The sequence below is a fragment of the Lepidochelys kempii genome, chromosome 8, assembly GCF_965140265.1.
Source record: "Lepidochelys kempii isolate rLepKem1 chromosome 8, rLepKem1.hap2, whole genome shotgun sequence".
Taxonomy (NCBI): domain Eukaryota; kingdom Metazoa; phylum Chordata; order Testudines; family Cheloniidae; genus Lepidochelys; species Lepidochelys kempii.
Window position 1 is genome coordinate 69,188,542 of NC_133263.1, and position 19,687 is coordinate 69,208,228.

The window sequence follows — 19,687 nt, forward strand, 5'->3', positions numbered from 1 at the left end:
ATACATGGAAAGAGATGCCACAGAATTAGGACATTTTGCAACTTGCTTTTATGAGCTGGATTTTGCTACCCTTGATCTTACTTCTGAGACTACTTGGGAAGTAAGGTAGCATACGGTGTAAGGGTGGCACAAACTGGCACAATGCCTTTGCTACCACTGCCCTCAAAGTACTGCAGTAGAAGAAGAGGAGAATTTTTCTTGAGAGTCCTATAATAAAGTTATTGTAGCTCTCAAATCAAAGGAAAAGAGATCAGACAATTAGAAGACATCCTTGCAACTGTTAATTTCTTACCTGTTCTTGTTTCTTAAGGGCAGATTCTCACATACTGAAATTCTCATAGGTCAATGCTATGATAATTTATACCAGCTGAGAATCTACCCCACAGTACTTTAATTCTAAGTGTTAAGAGCTTATAAATCTAACTTTCCATATGTCTCATAAAAGGATTTGAAAAACTATGATGGAACTTACATTTCCTTAAGTGAGACTCCAAATGTAAAGGCAGTTTCCATTTTTACTACTTCAGTGGGACTGAGAATGTGAGTAGGTTAAACTGGATTTGGTCCTATATTTTGGAAATGTTATTTCTTGAGTCTTTTACTTTTTCTATTCAGTTTGCTGTTTTCATTCCTCCAGTAGTCCTGTCACTTAAGTAGACCTTGTCACTCTTTGCTTCAGTACAACCTGCTACAAATGAAACTAATGATTTTATTGTTTGGGCAGTCTGCCTAGTAGACAGCAGGACTCGGATACCTGCCGTTGCCTTGTACACATGTGTTTGCTTCACATTTTTTTCAGCAAAGATGATAGCTTTCATGGTGTTGACTCAAAAAACATCCTAAAAAAATTAATTGAAAAATGCTGAGCAACTGTGGTCTATGTTTACAGCTTTCAGCCTGAGCATTGCTTTGAAGTGTTTTACAAATCTAATTTGTGATAAATCACAAGGAATGAATGAAGTAGCAATCTACATACTGTTTCTTTAATATAACTACATCATGACTATAAATCTAGACATATTTCCAAGGAACAGTCAAAACGGACCAAGGATCTTCCACAGCTCTTGCTCATTCTTTTGTCATTCTCATTATGTTTTTCAAGTTATGTTTTATGGGATGCCAAACTCTACTCTTCAGCTTATGCCAGCTTCAGAGTTCAATAGACACAGGACTTTTGTTCAGTTCATTTAGAGTCAGGGCCCAGCTTTAAAGTTTGGATCCAGAGTTAGATTTTTTTCAAAATTCAAAGATGTTTGAATCCAGGGTTTTCCTTTAGACTCATCTCTAGTTTTATTTCAGATCTTTATGGCAGATATAAAGCTGTTACTCTTCACATATTGGAATGAATTAAAGTAAGTGGATTAAACAATGTAAGGAAGGGATGCCTCTTATTTAGTACCTATTGCTTGTGGGCTCCAAGGCCACCACCCCGCTCCCTGCCACACCCGGGCTCCAGGGCCACCCCATGGCTGAAGCAGAAAATGTCATGGAAGTCTCTGAAAGTCATGGAGTCCAAGACTTCCATAACCTCCATGATATAATCTTATCCTTAGGTATAAGTTAACATGCCTTTGGCTACTTACACTCTTCATCCTATCCCTGTCATCTTTTCCCAAAATTCCATGAGATTGGGATTTGTGGGTAACATGGAAATAGTGAATGTGCGATGCAAATGCCACAAATGAAGACCCATTAGTCTATGCCTGAAGTACCTCTGTGTGTACAGCATTGGCCACCAATAACCTCTCTGCACTCCATATCATGCCATATAAGGCAATGCAAGAACAGGGCCTATAAGTGGTCCACTGGATTCTTCACTCAGCACACCTGAATTTATACCCTGCCAGAGGGCATGGGTGAAATTGAGTTTTGGTGTTTAGCTTCTGGTCCTTGGTTAAGGAACAGGATAATAAGGGCAGAAATGATTGATGAAATCTTAGCCGTTGATAACAAAATAATCTAGCAATTACTGCTGAGAATCCTGATCATATCTAAATTATTTCACAGCATAGGGAAGTTTAAGACTGGAAAATGTCGAGTGCAAACCAATGAAGGCATCATTAACTCAAACAATTAGAGATAACTTGGAATCCAAAAACAATGTGCTTTTCATGTCTAAAGCACAGTATAGATACGTAGTTAAAGGAGAGTTTTTATAACACTTGTTGGATAGCTCTATAAATGGCAGCCAAAACCACAGATTCTTGACATTTCTGGCACATAATGGCCGCACCTTAAAAAGTAGACAGAAATTGAGAAACTAATTGCTGGTTCAGATCTGGGTGTCTCACTTAACTGGAGTGTTAATTTAGGAGAGATCTGCCATCTCTAATATGTCATGTTTTAAGAGACATTACAGTAATAGACTATATAATCTGTCTGCTTTTGAATTAAGTATAATTATGGTGGCAAAAGATTATGAGCTTCATCTGAGTTCTGCAAACTCAAGGCAAAGATCCTGGGTATGATTTTATCCCTGCAGAGGTACATGTAAAGGAAAAAATGGTAAGCTCCTGTATCAATAACACTATAGCATATTATAAGTAGCCAAAGGTCAACCTCAAATGATTAGGAAGTTTGGCCAAGATAATCACTCAAAAGTTTATCCACATTTCTAGAGTCTGTGAAATTTGGCTGGAAATCTTTTCTGATTTCAGGTGCTTCCTGCTGCTGTTCAGGATGGAAATACCGTGTGAATAGATATTTGGTATTATTTCAACAATGCCACTGACAGATAGAGCCGATGCGGCTGGGGCCCAGTGAGCCCTGGAGGCCCTGGCAACATAGGAGGATAGCAACTGCTTGGTGCAAATGGCAGGAGATGGCCTGTTCTTTGTGACAAATATGTCAATAAAATTAAAAGGTAGGGTATGTAAAACTGTAATTTGACCCATCCTAATGTATGGAACAGAGACTTGGCCAGCCTTTAGAAAAGAAATCAGCATGCTCTCCAACACAGAAATGAAGATGTTGAGATGGTCAAATAGTTGGACACTCCATGACTGGTAACAAAATGAGATTGTAAGAGGCCTAATGCGGCTTGCTCCAATTGAAGGCAAGTTGAGGAAAGCTTGGCTACGTTGCTATGGGCATATCCAGTGGAGACCTCAGAACTATATGGGTATGATGGCTCTTGCAATGATCATAGATGGAAAATAACCAAAGGGGAGACGAAAGACTTGGTACATGGACCAGATATCAGTGGACATCAGAGAGACCAACTTGCATGACAGCCTGGCGGACAACCATGAGTTTTGGAAGAAGGCTATAAAAGTCACTTATTCCAAAAGAAGGGAAATGGCAAGAAAGAAAAAGAAGCAGCTCAGTTGTGCCCATATTTCCTGCCTTCCATCTATTTAGATTGTAAACTCCCCATGGTAAAGAGTGTTTCTTTTCTGTGTTTGTACAGCACCCAGCACATTGGGACCCTTGGCCTTTGGGTGTGATTATATATAAATATAAATCTTTACTAGTACTACTACTACTACTAAGTGATTTAGGAGTACAAGTCCCATAGAAAATTCCCCACTGACTCTTGAAAATCAAACCCTTTTTATCTTCTATTGTTCTTTAACTGGATTTTTTTCTCTCTCCCTTCTCTGCTCCTTTTTATATAGCCTCTTCTGTGTGGAAGACAACACAAGTAAAACCTGAGTATGAATCCAGCATTTAAGTCTGTGACACTCCAGTAGGTTTTAAATTAGGTAATATGTGTTTGTTCATCCCTAATAGTAAAAGTTCTCTGCTGTAGTGTTATGAATAGAGAAAGTTCCTTCAGTGGCTGCTTCTGTTTGTGATGTATTACAAGCTTCAACCCCACAAGATTGCAATAGGGCAAGATATGGAGAGAGCTCCTGACTTTTGTTGTGGGCGTGCTTAAGTGGGGAAGAAAGCATAGGGAACAGCAACAGGGAACAAGTCCACCTCAGTGTGCAAGGGAGTGCTAGGAAGACTGACCCACTTCCATGCTGACTGATGTAACCCAGCCCTAAGCTGTGGTCTGAGAGTTAGAGGTTGCAAAACTCATAGCCAGCTAGCAGGCATGGTACTATCTGCAACATCCACTAGCACTAGGGTCACATCCTATGCTTTTTCAAAGAAGTGCGTGCTCCCCTTTGCTATATGGAATCCAAACCCTGAACCAACCTACCCTGTGCCAATACACAACTGGTACAGCCCTGCTCCCCCAGTTCCAGAAGGATGGTCCTACCAAATAAGGTGGCAGGATTCACCCAGAGGAAAAAGAGGACTACTGAAGAGGCAACATGTGAAGTGTAATGTTTCTTGTATTGTGTTCCACATACTTTCAAATTAAATCCCATAGATAATCAGCAAAGGTGGATCAATCGGAAAGGGCTGATCTTATTCTAATGGGAGCAAATTCAGGGCCCCAAATAAGCAATGACTCAGGACCTAAATCTGTGACTTGAAACCAAAGGATAGAGTGTAAGAAAAGCTTGTGTTCTTTAACAATTGAAAGCTTTATGTTAATGTGATTATTTTCATTGCTTCTTCAGGCAAACTATCAGGAAGTTTGTTGCTAGGTCATTTATTTTTAGCACTAATCCACCCAGTACTCCACACACTTCAACAGACCTTGACTTTACAAGGGTTATACTACATGCACTCAAAATCTGTGGGACAACAATCGCCATTTGTGCACGTTAAGAAAGAGAAAAGGGGTTTGGTTTAGCATTTCTTCAGATAAGTTGAACATAATTAATGAACGGTCTTTGAAAGATTTTTTTCCATTGTTATTTTAGTTTTGTAGTGACACATAATGCTCATGAAGGAAACGTGCCTTGGAAATGGGAATTGTCTATTTATCCTATGGAGTGGGTCCGGGACACTGCAAGCTCCCCCACCAACGTGCCACAACGCTTTTCTAGAAACTTTAGTCTGTCTGCTGAGGCTGCCAATTAGTGCCCATTTCATTTTTGTGTTTTGGGCACTTTTTCACCAGGAAGAGAGGGAAGGGAGAGAAGAAGATCTTTCTTTTCAATGAAAAACAAACAAACAAACAAAAATAGACCAAAAAGAAAATGTTTATTTTGGTCTAAAAGCAAGTTTTCACTGAAAACTTGTTTTGATTATTTCTTTTTGAACAGCTCTGATCTGAAAGTGCTTTATGGGGGTTGATGATGATTATTATTACAGTTTTTGCAGATGGGGAAACTGAAGCTCAGAGAGTTTTTGTGACTCATCGACCTTCACTTAGCAAGCTAGTGGCAGTATGACTTCCAATTCCCAATCTTGGGTGTATTTCTGAAAATAAATATCTAGGAGTGAGTGTGAAAGTAGACATCACTGGTTAACTTTTCATTGGAGAAGTTTTTCTCTCTTTTAAAGAAAGCATATTTTTCAGTATGCCACTGGAGTTTGTGACAATTTTGTATATGCAAATATAAATCATTTTTAGTAATAGAGTAAGTAATTTGATTCATAACTTAAAACTATAACATAACCTAAAACACCATTGGATAACCTGGATACCCTGTAATACAATAACACTAAGATTCCTGTGTATGTGTGAGTGTGAGTATGTGAAAATACCCTTCTCCCTTAAAAAACAAAAGAGAAAAGTTATCAAAAGGCCGAGGGGTTTCACAAGAAGCAGACCTTGCTCTATTTCGATAAGAGGCCATTTCATTGTCATTAAGTGATGTAACAAGCAGGCAGAGTTGTAAGAAAAGGGGCATTTTTAAATTTACAAAAAGGGCAGTGGTTAGATGCTAATACTCTTTCCTAGCCACTCCCAAGAACCTACCTAGGCTTGCAATACTTAATCTCTAGTCTCATATCAGTATAGGTTCCCCCTGAAATCTGAGCCTCTTTTTCCAGTTCTACTCATCATACTACAAAAGTGAGTGTTGCAACAGATATGTGGATGGCTTAAAAGCCAGCATCCCTCAGTTTCTGTCTTCTCTATTAATTTAATTCTGATATTTTTCCTTTTGGCTTGAGGTAGATGGGTATTTCAGGTATTTCAGCCCTGTTTGAACTCTTTTGCAGATCAGCATTTTATTTAAGTTTTCTCTGATGTCTTGGAAACTCTGCTGAATTATGACACCCCTGAAAAAAAAAAAAGTCTGTAAACTACTGTAGGAGTCTAGAGGCACAAGAATGTGAAACTGCCACTGCGGATTTCTTGTGAATTAGTTTAGGCTAAGGAAACACATTCTCTTCTCAGTACTTCCTAACTCCTCCCCACACTGTCCAAAAATACAACAATGACCCATCTGTGTACATAAAAGAGAGCAACTCCTAACATTTAAACATCAACTAATCTGCCACTGCTGATGTATCAAGGACAGCATAATGAATGTCAGAATGCTAGTCATTCTTTTCTCTATAATCCTATCCTGATGTGTAAAGAGGCATAAAAAGACAGCAGAAAAGACAAATGCACAGAATAATTTATGGATCACACTTTCCTTTAACATTTTTGTAGCACATTAAGCGTCTCTCACTTGGTTATTCTCTCAAAGGCTCTCATGTTTTAACTCCCTCTTTCACATCCAGAACTATTATGCTCATCCTGAATTAACTTCTGAATAGTGGGTTTGCTACCTAAGCATTTTAAATAATTATTTTATGGCTCACCAAGTCTATCTATTATTTACAATATTTTTATTCACCAATTTTTAAAAAATGTCAAATATATTAAAGTCATTTTCTTTCCTGGTGCCAACATTGTAACTAAAATGTTAACTACTTATACCTAAAAAATACAGGATAAAAACAAAACAACAACAACAAACAGCAAATTCTAGTCAGACATTTAATGAAGTTGCTAATGGTGAGGTTGTTTAAGAAGAGAGGAATAGTTTTAAGAATCTAAATTGTGAAAAACTTTTCAGAACATTCTTGAGTTTATGTATGTGACTTGATTGAGCAACTACTGGTAATTTTGTGTCTGGAAAGCTAGACACTCAGCATTTTATCTGGTAAATTACCCACCCGGCAAAGATCTTATGGGTGGGGAAGAAAAATCAGAAAAGGAACATTCTGCTATGGCCTGATCCAGAGCCCACTGAAGTCAATGGGTGTCTTTCTGTTGACTTTACTGGATTATAACTATATGAAGGGAATGGAGAATGTATTATTCTTTAAGCCTTTGCATTGCTGATACAGGCTGTCTAGGTGAGCACTGCAAACGGCCCAGAAGAACCCAGGTGCATTGTCAGAAATGGCTTCCTTGTCAGGTTTTGTAGCTACCATTAGGTATCTATCATTTTTTTGCTTTCCTATAAAAAAATGCTTCCTTCTCCTTTCTGGCTCAGGGGAAGCAATTTCTAAGGGATGAAGATGACCATGTTGGAAATTGTACCTTGCCTTTCCTCAGGCTCTTGGAAAAGGCCTGTAATTTTAGATAGAAGAAAGATAAACACACAGGAAATGGCTCCTCCCTCCTCTCATCTCGTGTTGTCCAATAGAGAACAAAATTTGATGTCACTCACTGACTGGGAACTGCTAACCCATTCTGAAGTATAAAGAATATTTTGAATGTTTTATTTAATTTAAACTGTTAAAGAATTTTAATTGCTTTTTAAAAAAAATCAAATGAATATGCTGGTTATGAAATATGTTTCTGTTTCTTTGTCTCTCTCTTTGTTGTTCCATATAAGACTCTGGATTATTTAAAAAAAAAAGTTTAAAAATCCAGTTAAAGCTGTTAAGTGAGGCCTAAAAAAATCTTGACAACAGTTAGGCCACTGGAGTGCTGAGACCACCGCCTATCATGCTGTCCACTGTTGCCTCATTGTTCCTTGTACTCTCCTGTCAGTCTGTCTGTATCCATCTGTTGTCTCTTGTCTTATTTAGTTTACAAGCTCTTTGGTACAGAGACTGTCTCTTTGTTCTGTGTTTGTAAAATGGGATCTTGATCCATGATTGGTGCTCTTAGGTGCTACAGTAATACAAATAACTAATAATAATATGACAACAGTTTACATCATTAACCTGAGGCTGCTCCAACATACACTAGGGGCTGGGGCCAGAATACAAGAGGTGCAAAGGCTGCTGAAAGCCAGCTTTGCCCTCACCCATCCATTCCTGAGCAAGAATGTAGAATTGGAGCCAATGTGTTTATGTTAATTTGGCCAGATTTTCGAAAGCTCTGAGAATTATGAGAACCAAAGAATTATCCAGCAAAACTGGTCAGATTATTAGGTTGACCGGTTGGTATCCACCTCAGGCCCCCAAAGATTCTGGAACCCATATTGCTTATTGATTCAGCATCAGTTTCTGTTTTATAAATGTATTAAAGCTCTTGAATAAAATCAAGAGAACATATCATTAGAGCTTTAATTAAACTAAAGCAAGAGTAAAATACACTATCTATCAAAACACAATGAGGTCAACAAATCAAATCATTAAATTAGTACCAAAATATAGTTAATCCTTATATAAATTCTAAGCAGGAGTCTAAGAAGTTGGCTGTCCATTTGGTGATAAATCCTACCTAGACAAATTTTACCAAAGTCAATCATATTTGTAATTTAAGTCTGCTTACAGTATCATAAAGCTAAAACCAAATTATTATCTAAAGTCCGAAACAAAACGTTGGAGCCTATTAAAACTTCCTTCTTAGATTTCAATTCTTATGTCACCTGGCTAACCTTTTTCATTCTTCAACAGAAATACCATAATACAGACTTTAACAGAACACCCTTGATAAGCAGATGTATAACAATTCTTATTTACCAGAAATTACAGAAGACAATCTGAAAGTCTCCAGACTTTTAAACACAAAACATTCTTTAATGCGTGTCTTTATGAGACAATATTTAGAGCAGTTTAAATGTTTTCTTTCGGGCACCTTTCGTGCATGAGCTTTACGGGTGCTCACACATGAACAGCCACAGCCCCACACTTTAAATAAAGAAACACAAAAGGGCTGGGATGTCTTCCAGCTAATTAAAAAGACAAAAACCAAACAAGGGAAAATTAAGATATTGAAAATAATCAGGGGTTCATAAACTCTTGAGCTTTCCCAGTCTTTTGGACTCCGATAGAGTAGGAGCTGAAATTGCGGATAAGAAGCTAGATGTTGGTGTTCTACTGGACGGCACTTCTCACGAGCAGGCCTTCTTCAGGTGTAGGGAGAACCTGGTGAGAGACTTGAGTAGTTTGTTGATGTTGTGACTTCCTCTCCCCAAGGTGTCCAATTTTGCAGATTCTAGAACATCAGTCTTCTCTCAGATGCTTTGGTGACCTGAAAGGTGAAGCTTCTCGGCCCTTGTTCTTACTCTTGTTCTTGAATGACTTATGAATTTTGCTTGCTCCATCTTGAAACACTTCCCTCCAAATCTTTGGTCAAATCAGGTGTGAGCCCCACCTTAGAGCCACTCACTCCAATCTAGTTTGAACTAGATCATTGTTATTGAGCATCACCTTGGAGATCCTTAAGCTAGCAATCATATACACTGGATTTGGTATTTTCCATAACACAGAGGCTGTTGTTAGTGGCCCCCATAAATTATCAAAAATCCAGACACAGAAGACCACTCTTGAGGAAGCTAGCATGGTTTTATTTGCGTTAAAAGTCTTAAAAATAAATTATATCACCAGTTAATGGAAAATTCAATATATGTCTGAGCAATGGGGAGGATGGTGATATTGTTCACAGTAGTAAAAGGGGACAAATGGAGACAGTTTGGGATGGAAAAATAGGAGTTCAGTTTTGGCCATTTTCACTGAAGCTGATGGACTCTGGTAAGTTGCTAGTAAAGCAGAGTGCACAGGGCAATGCACAGATCCAAGACATAGCTGTACGATATAACACCAACACTGGGTCGACTGAAGTCACAACAAAGTTTTCTTGCCACCATCAAACCCCTAACATTGTCACCCAAACAAATAATTGGCTCAGTTATGGCAAATAAGAGTAAAGAACGACCCTGTAGCCTATGTGCTCTGGCTCCCACCACTCGAACATCTATCACCCGGTGGAGATTGACCCTGGACTATATGGCATTGCCTTAATCAATTTTGCACTGGAGTTGGCTGGTTTAGAGATGCGATGATCAAGTGGGGCTACATCACTCGTCCCTGTGATTGCAGCAGAGAGCTTCAAAATATGAAGCATCTCCTGCAATGCCCACTGCTTGACTGTGAATTCGCTTCCAGTGACCTGGCAGAGTGCAATGACTGGACAATTGCATGTGCATAGCAGGAAGCAGTATGAAGACACAAGAAGAGGACTTAAGCTGATAACATGGCATCCAAGCAGGGATGTCCCAGAGGCAAGCTGAGCTGCAGGACTAGATGCAGAGAAATGTTGCTGACAGAGAGACAGATTTGTAAATCATAAATATAGAGATGATACTTGGAGCCGTGTAAGTGGATGAGATCACCCAAAGATAGGATGTCAAGTGAGAAGGGCAAAGAGCCCTGAGAACTCCCACAGATATGGGAAAGGGGAGAAGCAGGACACACTGAAAAAGTCACTGATGCTTATCTGTTCTAGGAAGGGTCTAGCACATCACTGAGGGCAATACAAATAAACAAATGAATATATAATAATAGTTATTAACTCCTTGCTTGCAAGTAGCCATATTTTATAAGTAAGTTCATTGTTAGCACCTTGTAACTTAACCAGTTTTTGAAACCAAATATTTTGTTTTTAGAATTTCCAAGGTTTTTGTTTCTGTTTTGGTTTGCTTATTTTTCATCTTTTGCCATCAGTAGGTCTCCACATGGACATAGCAGTCCACTCCTGAGCTACATATTGCATAATTGGTACTTGATAACTATCATTCGAAGACAGATAAAATCAAGTTTTTTAAAATGTATTTCTTGGAGGTTATAAATCCAATAGTCCTCCATTTGTCCATTGAGTCTTTTAAGGAAAATGTGGTATATAAAACAGGAATTTGTACACCTCTCCCATCCAATTTACGTAATACCTTATTTATTCTGCATAAAGAAAATAGGATGCAAAACCATTTTTTCCCTTCACAAGTCACCTTTTAAAATTCAGAGTGCGTTTACTCACTAACTGAAAGTAAAGGCAAGCAGGATTTAGCCAAATGTACGTGTTTAATGAAGCTCTCCTTAAACCTCTGCCATTATTTATTGAAGCTGGCAGTTAGAGAGGCGGTGTGGCCCAGCAGACAGATCACTAAATTAGGACTCAGAAGACCTGTGTACTATTCCTAGCTCTCACACTGGCCTCCTGAGTGACCTGGGGCCAGTCAATTCACCTCTCTGTGCCTCAGTTTCCCTAGCTGTAAAAGAATGGAGATAATTCTACCCTCACTGAAATGTATGCATGAAATGGTGAAATACAGTAGCACCTACTGTTGCATCGTGCTTTTCATTAGTAGATCTCAAAGCGCTTTACAAAGGAGGTCAGTATTGCCATTTTCTGTGATAAATGTACAGTACGGTAAAGAAAAGGGTAAAATGCTATTAAGTTCTGAAATTTATTCCTTTTTGCTTTAAACTTGTCATGCTTTTTCTCCTTAGTAAAACATCATTTTCTTAGAAGCCATTATTAAATTATATGATTGTTAAAACAGTTTTCATTTTAAAAGATAAACTAGCTTGTTTTGAAGCATAAATATACCAGTAAAGACACACTTTACAAATCCCATATGTACATATGACTAGAGCCATCAAAGAATAGTCAGTTTCGATTAACCAAAGCGTTTAAAGTCAGTGAGATAGAATTCTTAAGTGGTCCGGCTAATCTGAGCAAACTGACTATGCTCTAGTGACCATATGGGATAATGTGAAATACCCATATACACACAGACAGAGGAAAGGGAATTTGTCATAGATGGACTTCTAAACTTTGGCCCAGCAGCTCCCCCGATTTCAAGGCCTCCGCTCTGCATTGTGCGGGTGGGGTGATTCACCTTTCGGTAGTTGGTTCCCCCCTTCCTTTCATCTGGCCACACCGGAGTTCTTTTAAATACCCAAACCCTGTCTGGAAGCGTCCAGCTCGTGGGTAGCGGGGAAACGTGTCCCTGCACCAGCTCTAGTAGCGGGCAGCGCCTTTCAGGTTTTTGATGACAGGGACGATCTAGGCGTCGATCGTTCTCTGGGCTGGGTTATAACTTCAGCAGCGCAGACCTGTGGGAACCAGGGAGGGCACGGTGATCCTCTGACCCCCTCCCCCGTTCTTCCACCCCCTGCCTCCCATTCTGCCCCATTGCCCGCTTCTCGCGCTCTCTGCCCCGTCCCACCCGCCCCTCCTCTGCCCCCACTTGGCTCGGGGAGCGGATCCCGGCAGGTCCGGGCTGAGCCCCTGCCGCACGACCCCCGGGACGGGGAGCGAGCAGGCTGGAGCCGGCTGCGGAGCGGACTGGCCGGGGCGCTGCTGAGCACGGAGGCTCCCTGCGGGCTGCTCCTGCCATTCCTTTCATTCCCCAAGTATTGATCTGCCCTGGCTGGGCGGCTCGGGGGGCTGGTCCAGCCTGCGGGGCCCAGGGAGGGCGGGCTGTGGGCTGCCGGAGGAGGCGTGCGATTGGCTTCTGACCTGCCGCTGGCTTGTCAGTTTGGGCTCCCGGGGGTGGCTGCCGAGTGCCTCTCGCCCAGCCCTCTGACGGGATGGAGCCTTTAGGGGGATGCCGCGCTCCTGGCGTTTTGATTAAAGCCCCTCATCTCCCTGCAGTCTGAAGGCAGGACACCGGGGGAGGACGGGGCGGAGGGGGCCTGCACGGAGCAAAGAGCGGGACGAAAAGAAATCCCCTTTGGTGGTTCACGGATGGCTCTATAAGAGGCAGCATCTCTGGGAATACCGTGGAAGGGACGGAGCTGGTATACATTGAAGGCGCCCGGAGTCCGGTTCACACTTGTGGGCGCCCAGCATGGAGATGCAGAGATGGTCCACAAGATGGAAAACGAAAAGGTGGCTGCGGGACTCCACTGTAACCACACTCATCGCTTTTACTTTCCTTCTCCAGGCTGCAGAGGTCAGAGGAGGTAAGAAAGAGACGGGAGCTGGGCGCTACCAGCCAGCCCCCCTCCGCAGCTGGGGAGGAAAATGCAGGACAATGCTGCCGCCAGGTTTTTAGAGGAAGTCCTGTCAAATGAGATCCCCGTCCTGGGGAGGCGAAAATAATGGGGTGAGGGGTTAGCTCAGGGTATTAAGCCCAGCTGGGAGCCTCTTGCAGAACCAGCTTTACAGGCGCTTTTCTAAAGTGCTGATGAGTTCAAGACCCCCACATCGACCTCTTTCTTGTAACTGCGGAAAGGGAGCAGGGGGCGAAGCAAGGCGGTTTTGGACACAGCTCTGTGTTTCCTCCACCACGAAATCCATTTTTAAAACCAACAGATGTTTCTGCGATTTTCAGCGCGATTGAACGTACCGAGTCAGGAACCCGATAAAAGTTCACCCAAAGTCTTGGCTAAAGTGTAACAAAAGTCTCTGCGCTCTCCTCCGAGGAGCGGGGAGATGCGGGGGAGGGAGAGGGGGGGATCTCAAGATTTCAAATACTCCTTAGTTCTTCTTTCTCTGATTTTCGTTGCAAAGATTTTTAATCGGCAAAAGTTTTCCAAAACGCGGGGAAGAGAACATCTCTTTTAAATGGGCCCCTTGCTAGCCCGGCAACTCTCTTCCAAGTCCATGGCCCTGCGCGCCCTGCCAGGTGGGGTGTGCAGCTCGCACTTGGAGAGCCGCAACTGACCGGGCGATCGGTTTGGGAGCTAAGGGATACTACGTGGCACAGCAGGGAGGTCAGTGCCAGGAGCTAGGCTCCTTGCACCGAGTAGCGGCTCCCCCTCCCCTCCACCCATTCCTTCCCCGCATCCTTGGGGAAGACTGAGTGGTCCGTTAGGTGTCTGTGGACATGGTTAGCAGGGTGCAATTCCTGGGAGCTTGCAGACGAGCGAGAAGCCGCAATCCTCCCCCTCGGGAGGGGGAGCTCAGAAGGTAGGGAGGGCCCTGAGCTCACACGTCTGGGGGTGGGTGGGAGGAGGAGGAGGGGCGCGCAGTGCATAACCCCTAGTGCTCAACTCCAAGAGCTGCGCTCCTGCAGAGATGCCTGGTAGTGTGAGGAGGAGCAACAACCGGTCCAGAAGCGTCCTGTTTGGGGACCTCAGTTGGAAACCAGCGGAACAGTCCGATCTTATGGCCTTAAAAGATCTGCTTGCATATATGTGGAACTACACATATAACCTGGCTGTGCATTCTCCAGTGACTTTGAACTCCTAGCTGAGTGGAAATGCCGCTTCTTCCCCCTGCAATCTGCTGTAGGGGTTAGGCTCTTCTTGTGGCAACCTAGCTGTTAGGGGGCCTCACAGCCTCAGGGGGCTGATGCTCCCAGAACACAGTCCCGGTTTTGTTTATATCATTATCTGGGACGAGATTTGCCCGTTTTTGAAGAGAACAGTGGTGTCGTTTCCCCCTTTCTGAGTCAACAGTAGTTATGGTGGGGAGCACAGAAAGGTGAATCATCAAAGTTTCCATTCAGCATTTTGTACCTGGTCACCACTTGAATTGTGGCCGATCAATCAGTAATTCTGCCCCCTGCTGGTCTCATTTACAGTTTAGGGAGGAGGGGGCCAAATCCATCCTTGCTGCAATTCCAATGTCTCCAGTGGAGTTACACCAAGGATAAGTTACCCTCCCCCTTTGCCCCCCATCTAGCTGCAGGGGTTTGGGTACTCATTACTATATTGAAACTGAAGTTATTGAATGAGGGATACTGAAGACAAAGACTGGGTAGATTGTGTTTTAAACCTAATATGCCAATTGAATATGAGCTGGAGATGATTCTTTGCAGCCTTCACTTCATAACAGTATTTATTATGAGTTCTGGGGTTGAATCTAGATTTTAAATGAAAATCTGAACCCAAGCAGCACCGATAAAAATTCAGCGCAAGCTCCTTGGTATTTACTGAAATAATTTTAATAATAACAGGAGCAAAGATTTGTTAGATTGATACATTTACTAAAATAATACCTGAGTGAAGAATTACTTTTAAAGTTCTTTCTCCGTTCTAATGAAGGAAGGAAATATCAGAAACGTAAAATGACAGGGAGCATCTTAAGTTTGCCACAGTTTGTGAGTTTTCCTGAAAACTGCCTGACAAGTAACACAGTGGTTTAAATGTTCAGAAACAGGGTATGCCATTTGCTTACAAATTGCTGGTAGCTGTGTGGTTACGGCTCAGTCCAACTGTTACTGAAGTCAGTAAGAGTCTTTCCATTGACTTTAGTGGCAGCTAGATCTGGATTAATTTCCCATATGAAGTATTATTAAATTATTTCTGAATAGTCTTTTATGTGCGCCACTGTCATTTAGAAGACTACAAAGATAAAAGAAAATAACATTCACTAGTATCTAAGACAAAAATGCTCTGTTCAGTGACTGACACTTGAAAGCAGGAAAGAAAATAAATAAAACTTTTGGACACATCATTGTAACTTATGTGATGAAGTGAATATATTGCAGTGTTTCATCAGAATGCAGCATAAATCATATCTTTGTAACTACATTAAGATTAGACCTCTGATTTTTATTTTATTGGGCTTTTCATAAACTGTCAGTTTATAAAGCAAATTACACAATGTATTCATATAAAGCGTTAAACTTTATAGTAACTACTTTTTAAAATAAGACATTTCCTGCTATTTAGAAAGACCTCAACAAAATTCCTAAGAGTCTTGACTTCTTCTTACATATTGCTTTGCTTTTTTTTTCCATAAAGAAAAATGATAGTTGTCTGTCCTGGGATGAACGAGGGTGGAGAATTTCTGTTTAGGCTCTTGAGGTTCTCCACCTTAAGGCAGAGAAAGCCATAGAAATGAGAAGCAAATGAATGGGGAAAACAGTGAAATATATTTTGTCGCTTCAGTGCCCACTAACTTCTCAGCAACTCCGTTAGAAAATATTTTTGCTTTATAACCTGGTACAAGTAAACAAAATACAACTTTAAAAGACTTTCTTTGATTCCCCCCACCCCCAACCCTCTCACCTTTAAATACCAAATGTGTTGGCAATGCATTTGGAATGAATAAACTCATTTAGTCAAAATGGCTTGGCTTCAGCACTATAAATTTTTGCAAGGTCCTGGAGTCAATGCACTATTGTAATGCTGATTTAAATTTCATGAGCAAGAAATGAAAGAAAATCAACTTTTTTTTTTTAAGCTTTTCTGGTAAATGGAAACCTTCCTATTCATCAGCGTGCAGGACAATATTAAGAATTCGGATTGAAAATGTGATTGGTCAGCTATATAAAGAAAATAAATATATGAACTTCTGTTTAAGTAAATCCATGGACGACAGAGTATTTGCCTGAAGATATTGTAGATGCTTTATTTTAGTCATCCCATTAGAATGCTTCCCAAACTTCTTTGGAAACCAGCAGAAATTCTTGGTGCATAAGGAATGGAGAATTGGGCCCATTACAATGGAAAAGGAAACTTTTTTCTAATATCCATACCCACCTAAAAGTATGTAATTCAGTTCTGAATGCTTATTGGGTCTCAGTGGAAATGTAGCTCTTCAGCTTTCTCAAAATAAAACTGTTTAACATCTAATTATTATTAACCAACACAGAAGTGTTGATTTCAAATAGTAACTTGTAAATGTCTGGTCAGATCAGCTTATTAGTGATGTAGTTCCCCTGTGCTGTTGACTGGCATGCTATGCATTAATGCTCAATTGTGAAAATGAACAATTTGCATGTCTCCTTTAACTTAAAATATAGTAAAATATTTGTAAAAGCCAGATTCATTTTATTAAAAATACCACAACCCTCCAAAGGTTAAAGAGATAATACATTTCCAAGCTTGAAAAAAATAGAGTTAAGTTGATCAACCCATAAGAAGATTTATTGAGAATAACTACTGGTGGGCCCAGCTGAAAAGTTTGTTTGAGTCCCAGGGATCAGCAGGTGAAATGGTCCTATCTTCCCAGAATGTGATGTCTGACCCTGCATGAATATGTCTGTTTTTTCTTTTAGAAATATTGCAGAAATTCTAAATTAAAGGCTTTGTTTTAGACAGGCAACTGACAAAGAAATATGACTGGTATGTATTGTAGATTCTGCAGACTCTAGTGCTTTATATTTAATTTACCAGGAGACTTGACAGACTCCTGAAAGGACAATTCAGGCTGTGTCTTTTTACTAGCTCTGCAGTACAAAAACAAGACAAAAAAACTCTTCATATTTCCTAGCTTTATTTTTTGTCTTGTTTAAAATATATTATCAAGTCCAATATATATAAACACACAAACACAGCACACACAAATGATACATATCTAAAATGCTATATCTATATTAATCCAGAGGCAATTGTTTGAATTGATATTCTACACTAAAAAGAAAAAGCTTCCTTAACACAAAACCTATTCTTGACTGTATGATGTTTTCTGATAAGTTAAAAGGCTTTGTAAAAAGCAACAACAACAAAAAACCTGGTAAATTTGGCATCTGCAGTATTCGTACCAATAGGACCTTTAATTCCAACAAAGGTAAAGCATAACAAAAGAACCATGGCATTATTGCTGAACTTCAGTTGCACCTAAAATGTTCTGGAGCAATTATGCCTCTTACAGATTATTATTATTTTTTTTTTGTACAGTGAGGAACAGTAGGGTTTCCATGTGCCAACAAGATTAAGAAGTTGTTTTTCTTTTCTCACTAGAGCTCTTTGCTTCTTTTCATAAGAAATTCTCTTAACATTTATTAATTTATTGTTGTCCTGACTATTTGTTGATAATGGGTGCAAATAGATTAAATTGACCTTGGGAGAAACCTCTTGTGTTAAGCAAGTAGAGTCTCACAGTCTCACAAAGCAATAAAGACTTGCCCTTTGGATGGACATGGCAGAGATGGGAAAATTAGCTTTTACTGAAATTAGATGAACACAGATGCATTTTGTCAACAGTTATAATTAGAATACCAAGGTTTAAATACCACCTTTGCAAACTATAAATGTAATACATTAATTGTTGACCTCGTTATTTAAATACTAGCAGGAGCTGGCAGTATTTGAGTTCTTTCAGCACATTATCACATGTAAAGGGGACATAAAAACCTTTGTAAATTTTAGGCCTGGGATTTCTGTATATGTCAAAGTGTTAATGCATTCAGCATGTGAAATAGAATTTTGTTTGGCAGAGGTGGTGTTATAAGTGCATATTGTTTGCTACCAGGTTTAAATGAAGGATGCATAATAAAAACAAATGCACAATAAAAAGTACAGATACTGATCTTGCTGTCATTGAAGTCAATAGCAACTGAATTAAGTTCATAGTGACTGTATAAAATGGCCCAAATGCTAGTCATTTTGTTCAATTGAAGAGTATTATTAAACTCTGAGTCTTACACACCACATGTCCACCATTAAGGTGAGCAGGATTTGGCCCAACACAAATACTAAAAATATTCTAGCAATCTAAATGGTTAATTATAATTTTGGAACAAGATTATTATTCAAGGTCAAAAACCTTTGATGTCAGTTGGATGCAAAACTGGGGGGGGGGGCTGATTTGCTTGGCTTATAGTCATAAGGAGTTATGCCATTGACTTCAGTAGTTGTAGGATCAAGTTCTCAAGCTGTGGGACTTTTTAAAGCAGATCCTCAACTTGTGCAAATGGTGTAGATACATTGAATTCAATGGAGCTATTCCAAATTTCACCAGCTGAAGTTCTGACCCTTACATGCCTGTTCTTTTCTTCTAAAGATTTTCTATATATATATAGTTGAAAAATGTACAAATATACCACATTCAAGGCTGTAGTCTATAATCAGGATATTTTTGAAAGCTAAAAAAGGTTTCGGTGAAATACCTCCTTTGTGTATCTGCAAACATTTGGGTTCAGAAGTCCCAATCACTTATTTTTTATATTTAACTATTAGCCACATGTCCTACTAAAAGAGGGGACACAGTGTCTCTTGCTGTGCTAATCACCATTTTTAGGTTACCCTCTAACCTAAAAAAATGGTGATCAGCAGAGCCAGTGACATGGTAATGAGATTGTGGTAATGGAAAAATGATATTCCAGGAATTTAATTTGTGTTTTGATGGTCTCAGAATGTCACATCTGAAGGTACTGTCTCCATGAGCTAGTAGTTCTACTAAAGAACTTTTTAGCTCAGCAAGTAAAAGAGGCTTCATCATGCTTAGACACTGTGAGAATAAATTCTGATTTCATCAACCAATACTCTGATGTAAACCAGCGGTAGCTCCAGTGGAATCAATACTGAGCTGGATCCTCATTACTGCAAACTGGCATAAGACTTCCATGGAGTTTAAAGGATTTATACCAGCTGAACATCTGACCAGATATTGCTCTGGTATAAAAATAGTGGAAGCAATCTCAGAATCAGATTGCAGATGCATGCTCTGTTTTAACGAATGCTGATTATCATATGAAATAATTAATATACTTAGTCTAAAAGAAGGTCTTACTCTAAATAATGAAGAAGCCACTGTTTAGGCAAAATATGTGAAGTATTCATGAAACCTCAACCTCAAAAATTTAGGTTACACTCCATGTCTAGACTGTTTTTGGTCAGTAATGAAAACCTAAAAGGGTACTCCTTAATTCCTGCAAAAATATTTCAGCTAAATGACTGATACCTTCGAGCTAACATCATTAAGGGTCTGAGCCTGCAGTTTATACACAGGCAATCCTTACATTGACCTCAGTGTGAGACCTGAGTAGGATTTTTACGACATGTGTTTTACAGTTTTGGGCTCTGAGAAGAGACATAATTA

At 40.1% G+C, this 19,687-nt stretch overlaps 1 protein-coding gene across 2 annotated transcripts in view; it reads left to right on the forward strand.

Annotated features, from left to right (window-relative positions):
* Positions 1-12,523: 12,523 nt before the first annotated feature.
* Positions 12,524-19,687, forward strand: part of COL11A1 (collagen type XI alpha 1 chain) — a 233,513-nt gene continuing 226,349 nt past the window's right edge. For both annotated transcript variants that reach the window (XM_073356871.1, XM_073356872.1), the window contains exon 1: positions 12,524-12,933. In XM_073356871.1, the coding sequence (XP_073212972.1) occupies positions 12,819-12,933 (115 nt within the window). In that variant the 5' untranslated portion in view covers positions 12,524-12,818. The remainder of the gene's footprint in view (positions 12,934-19,687) is intronic.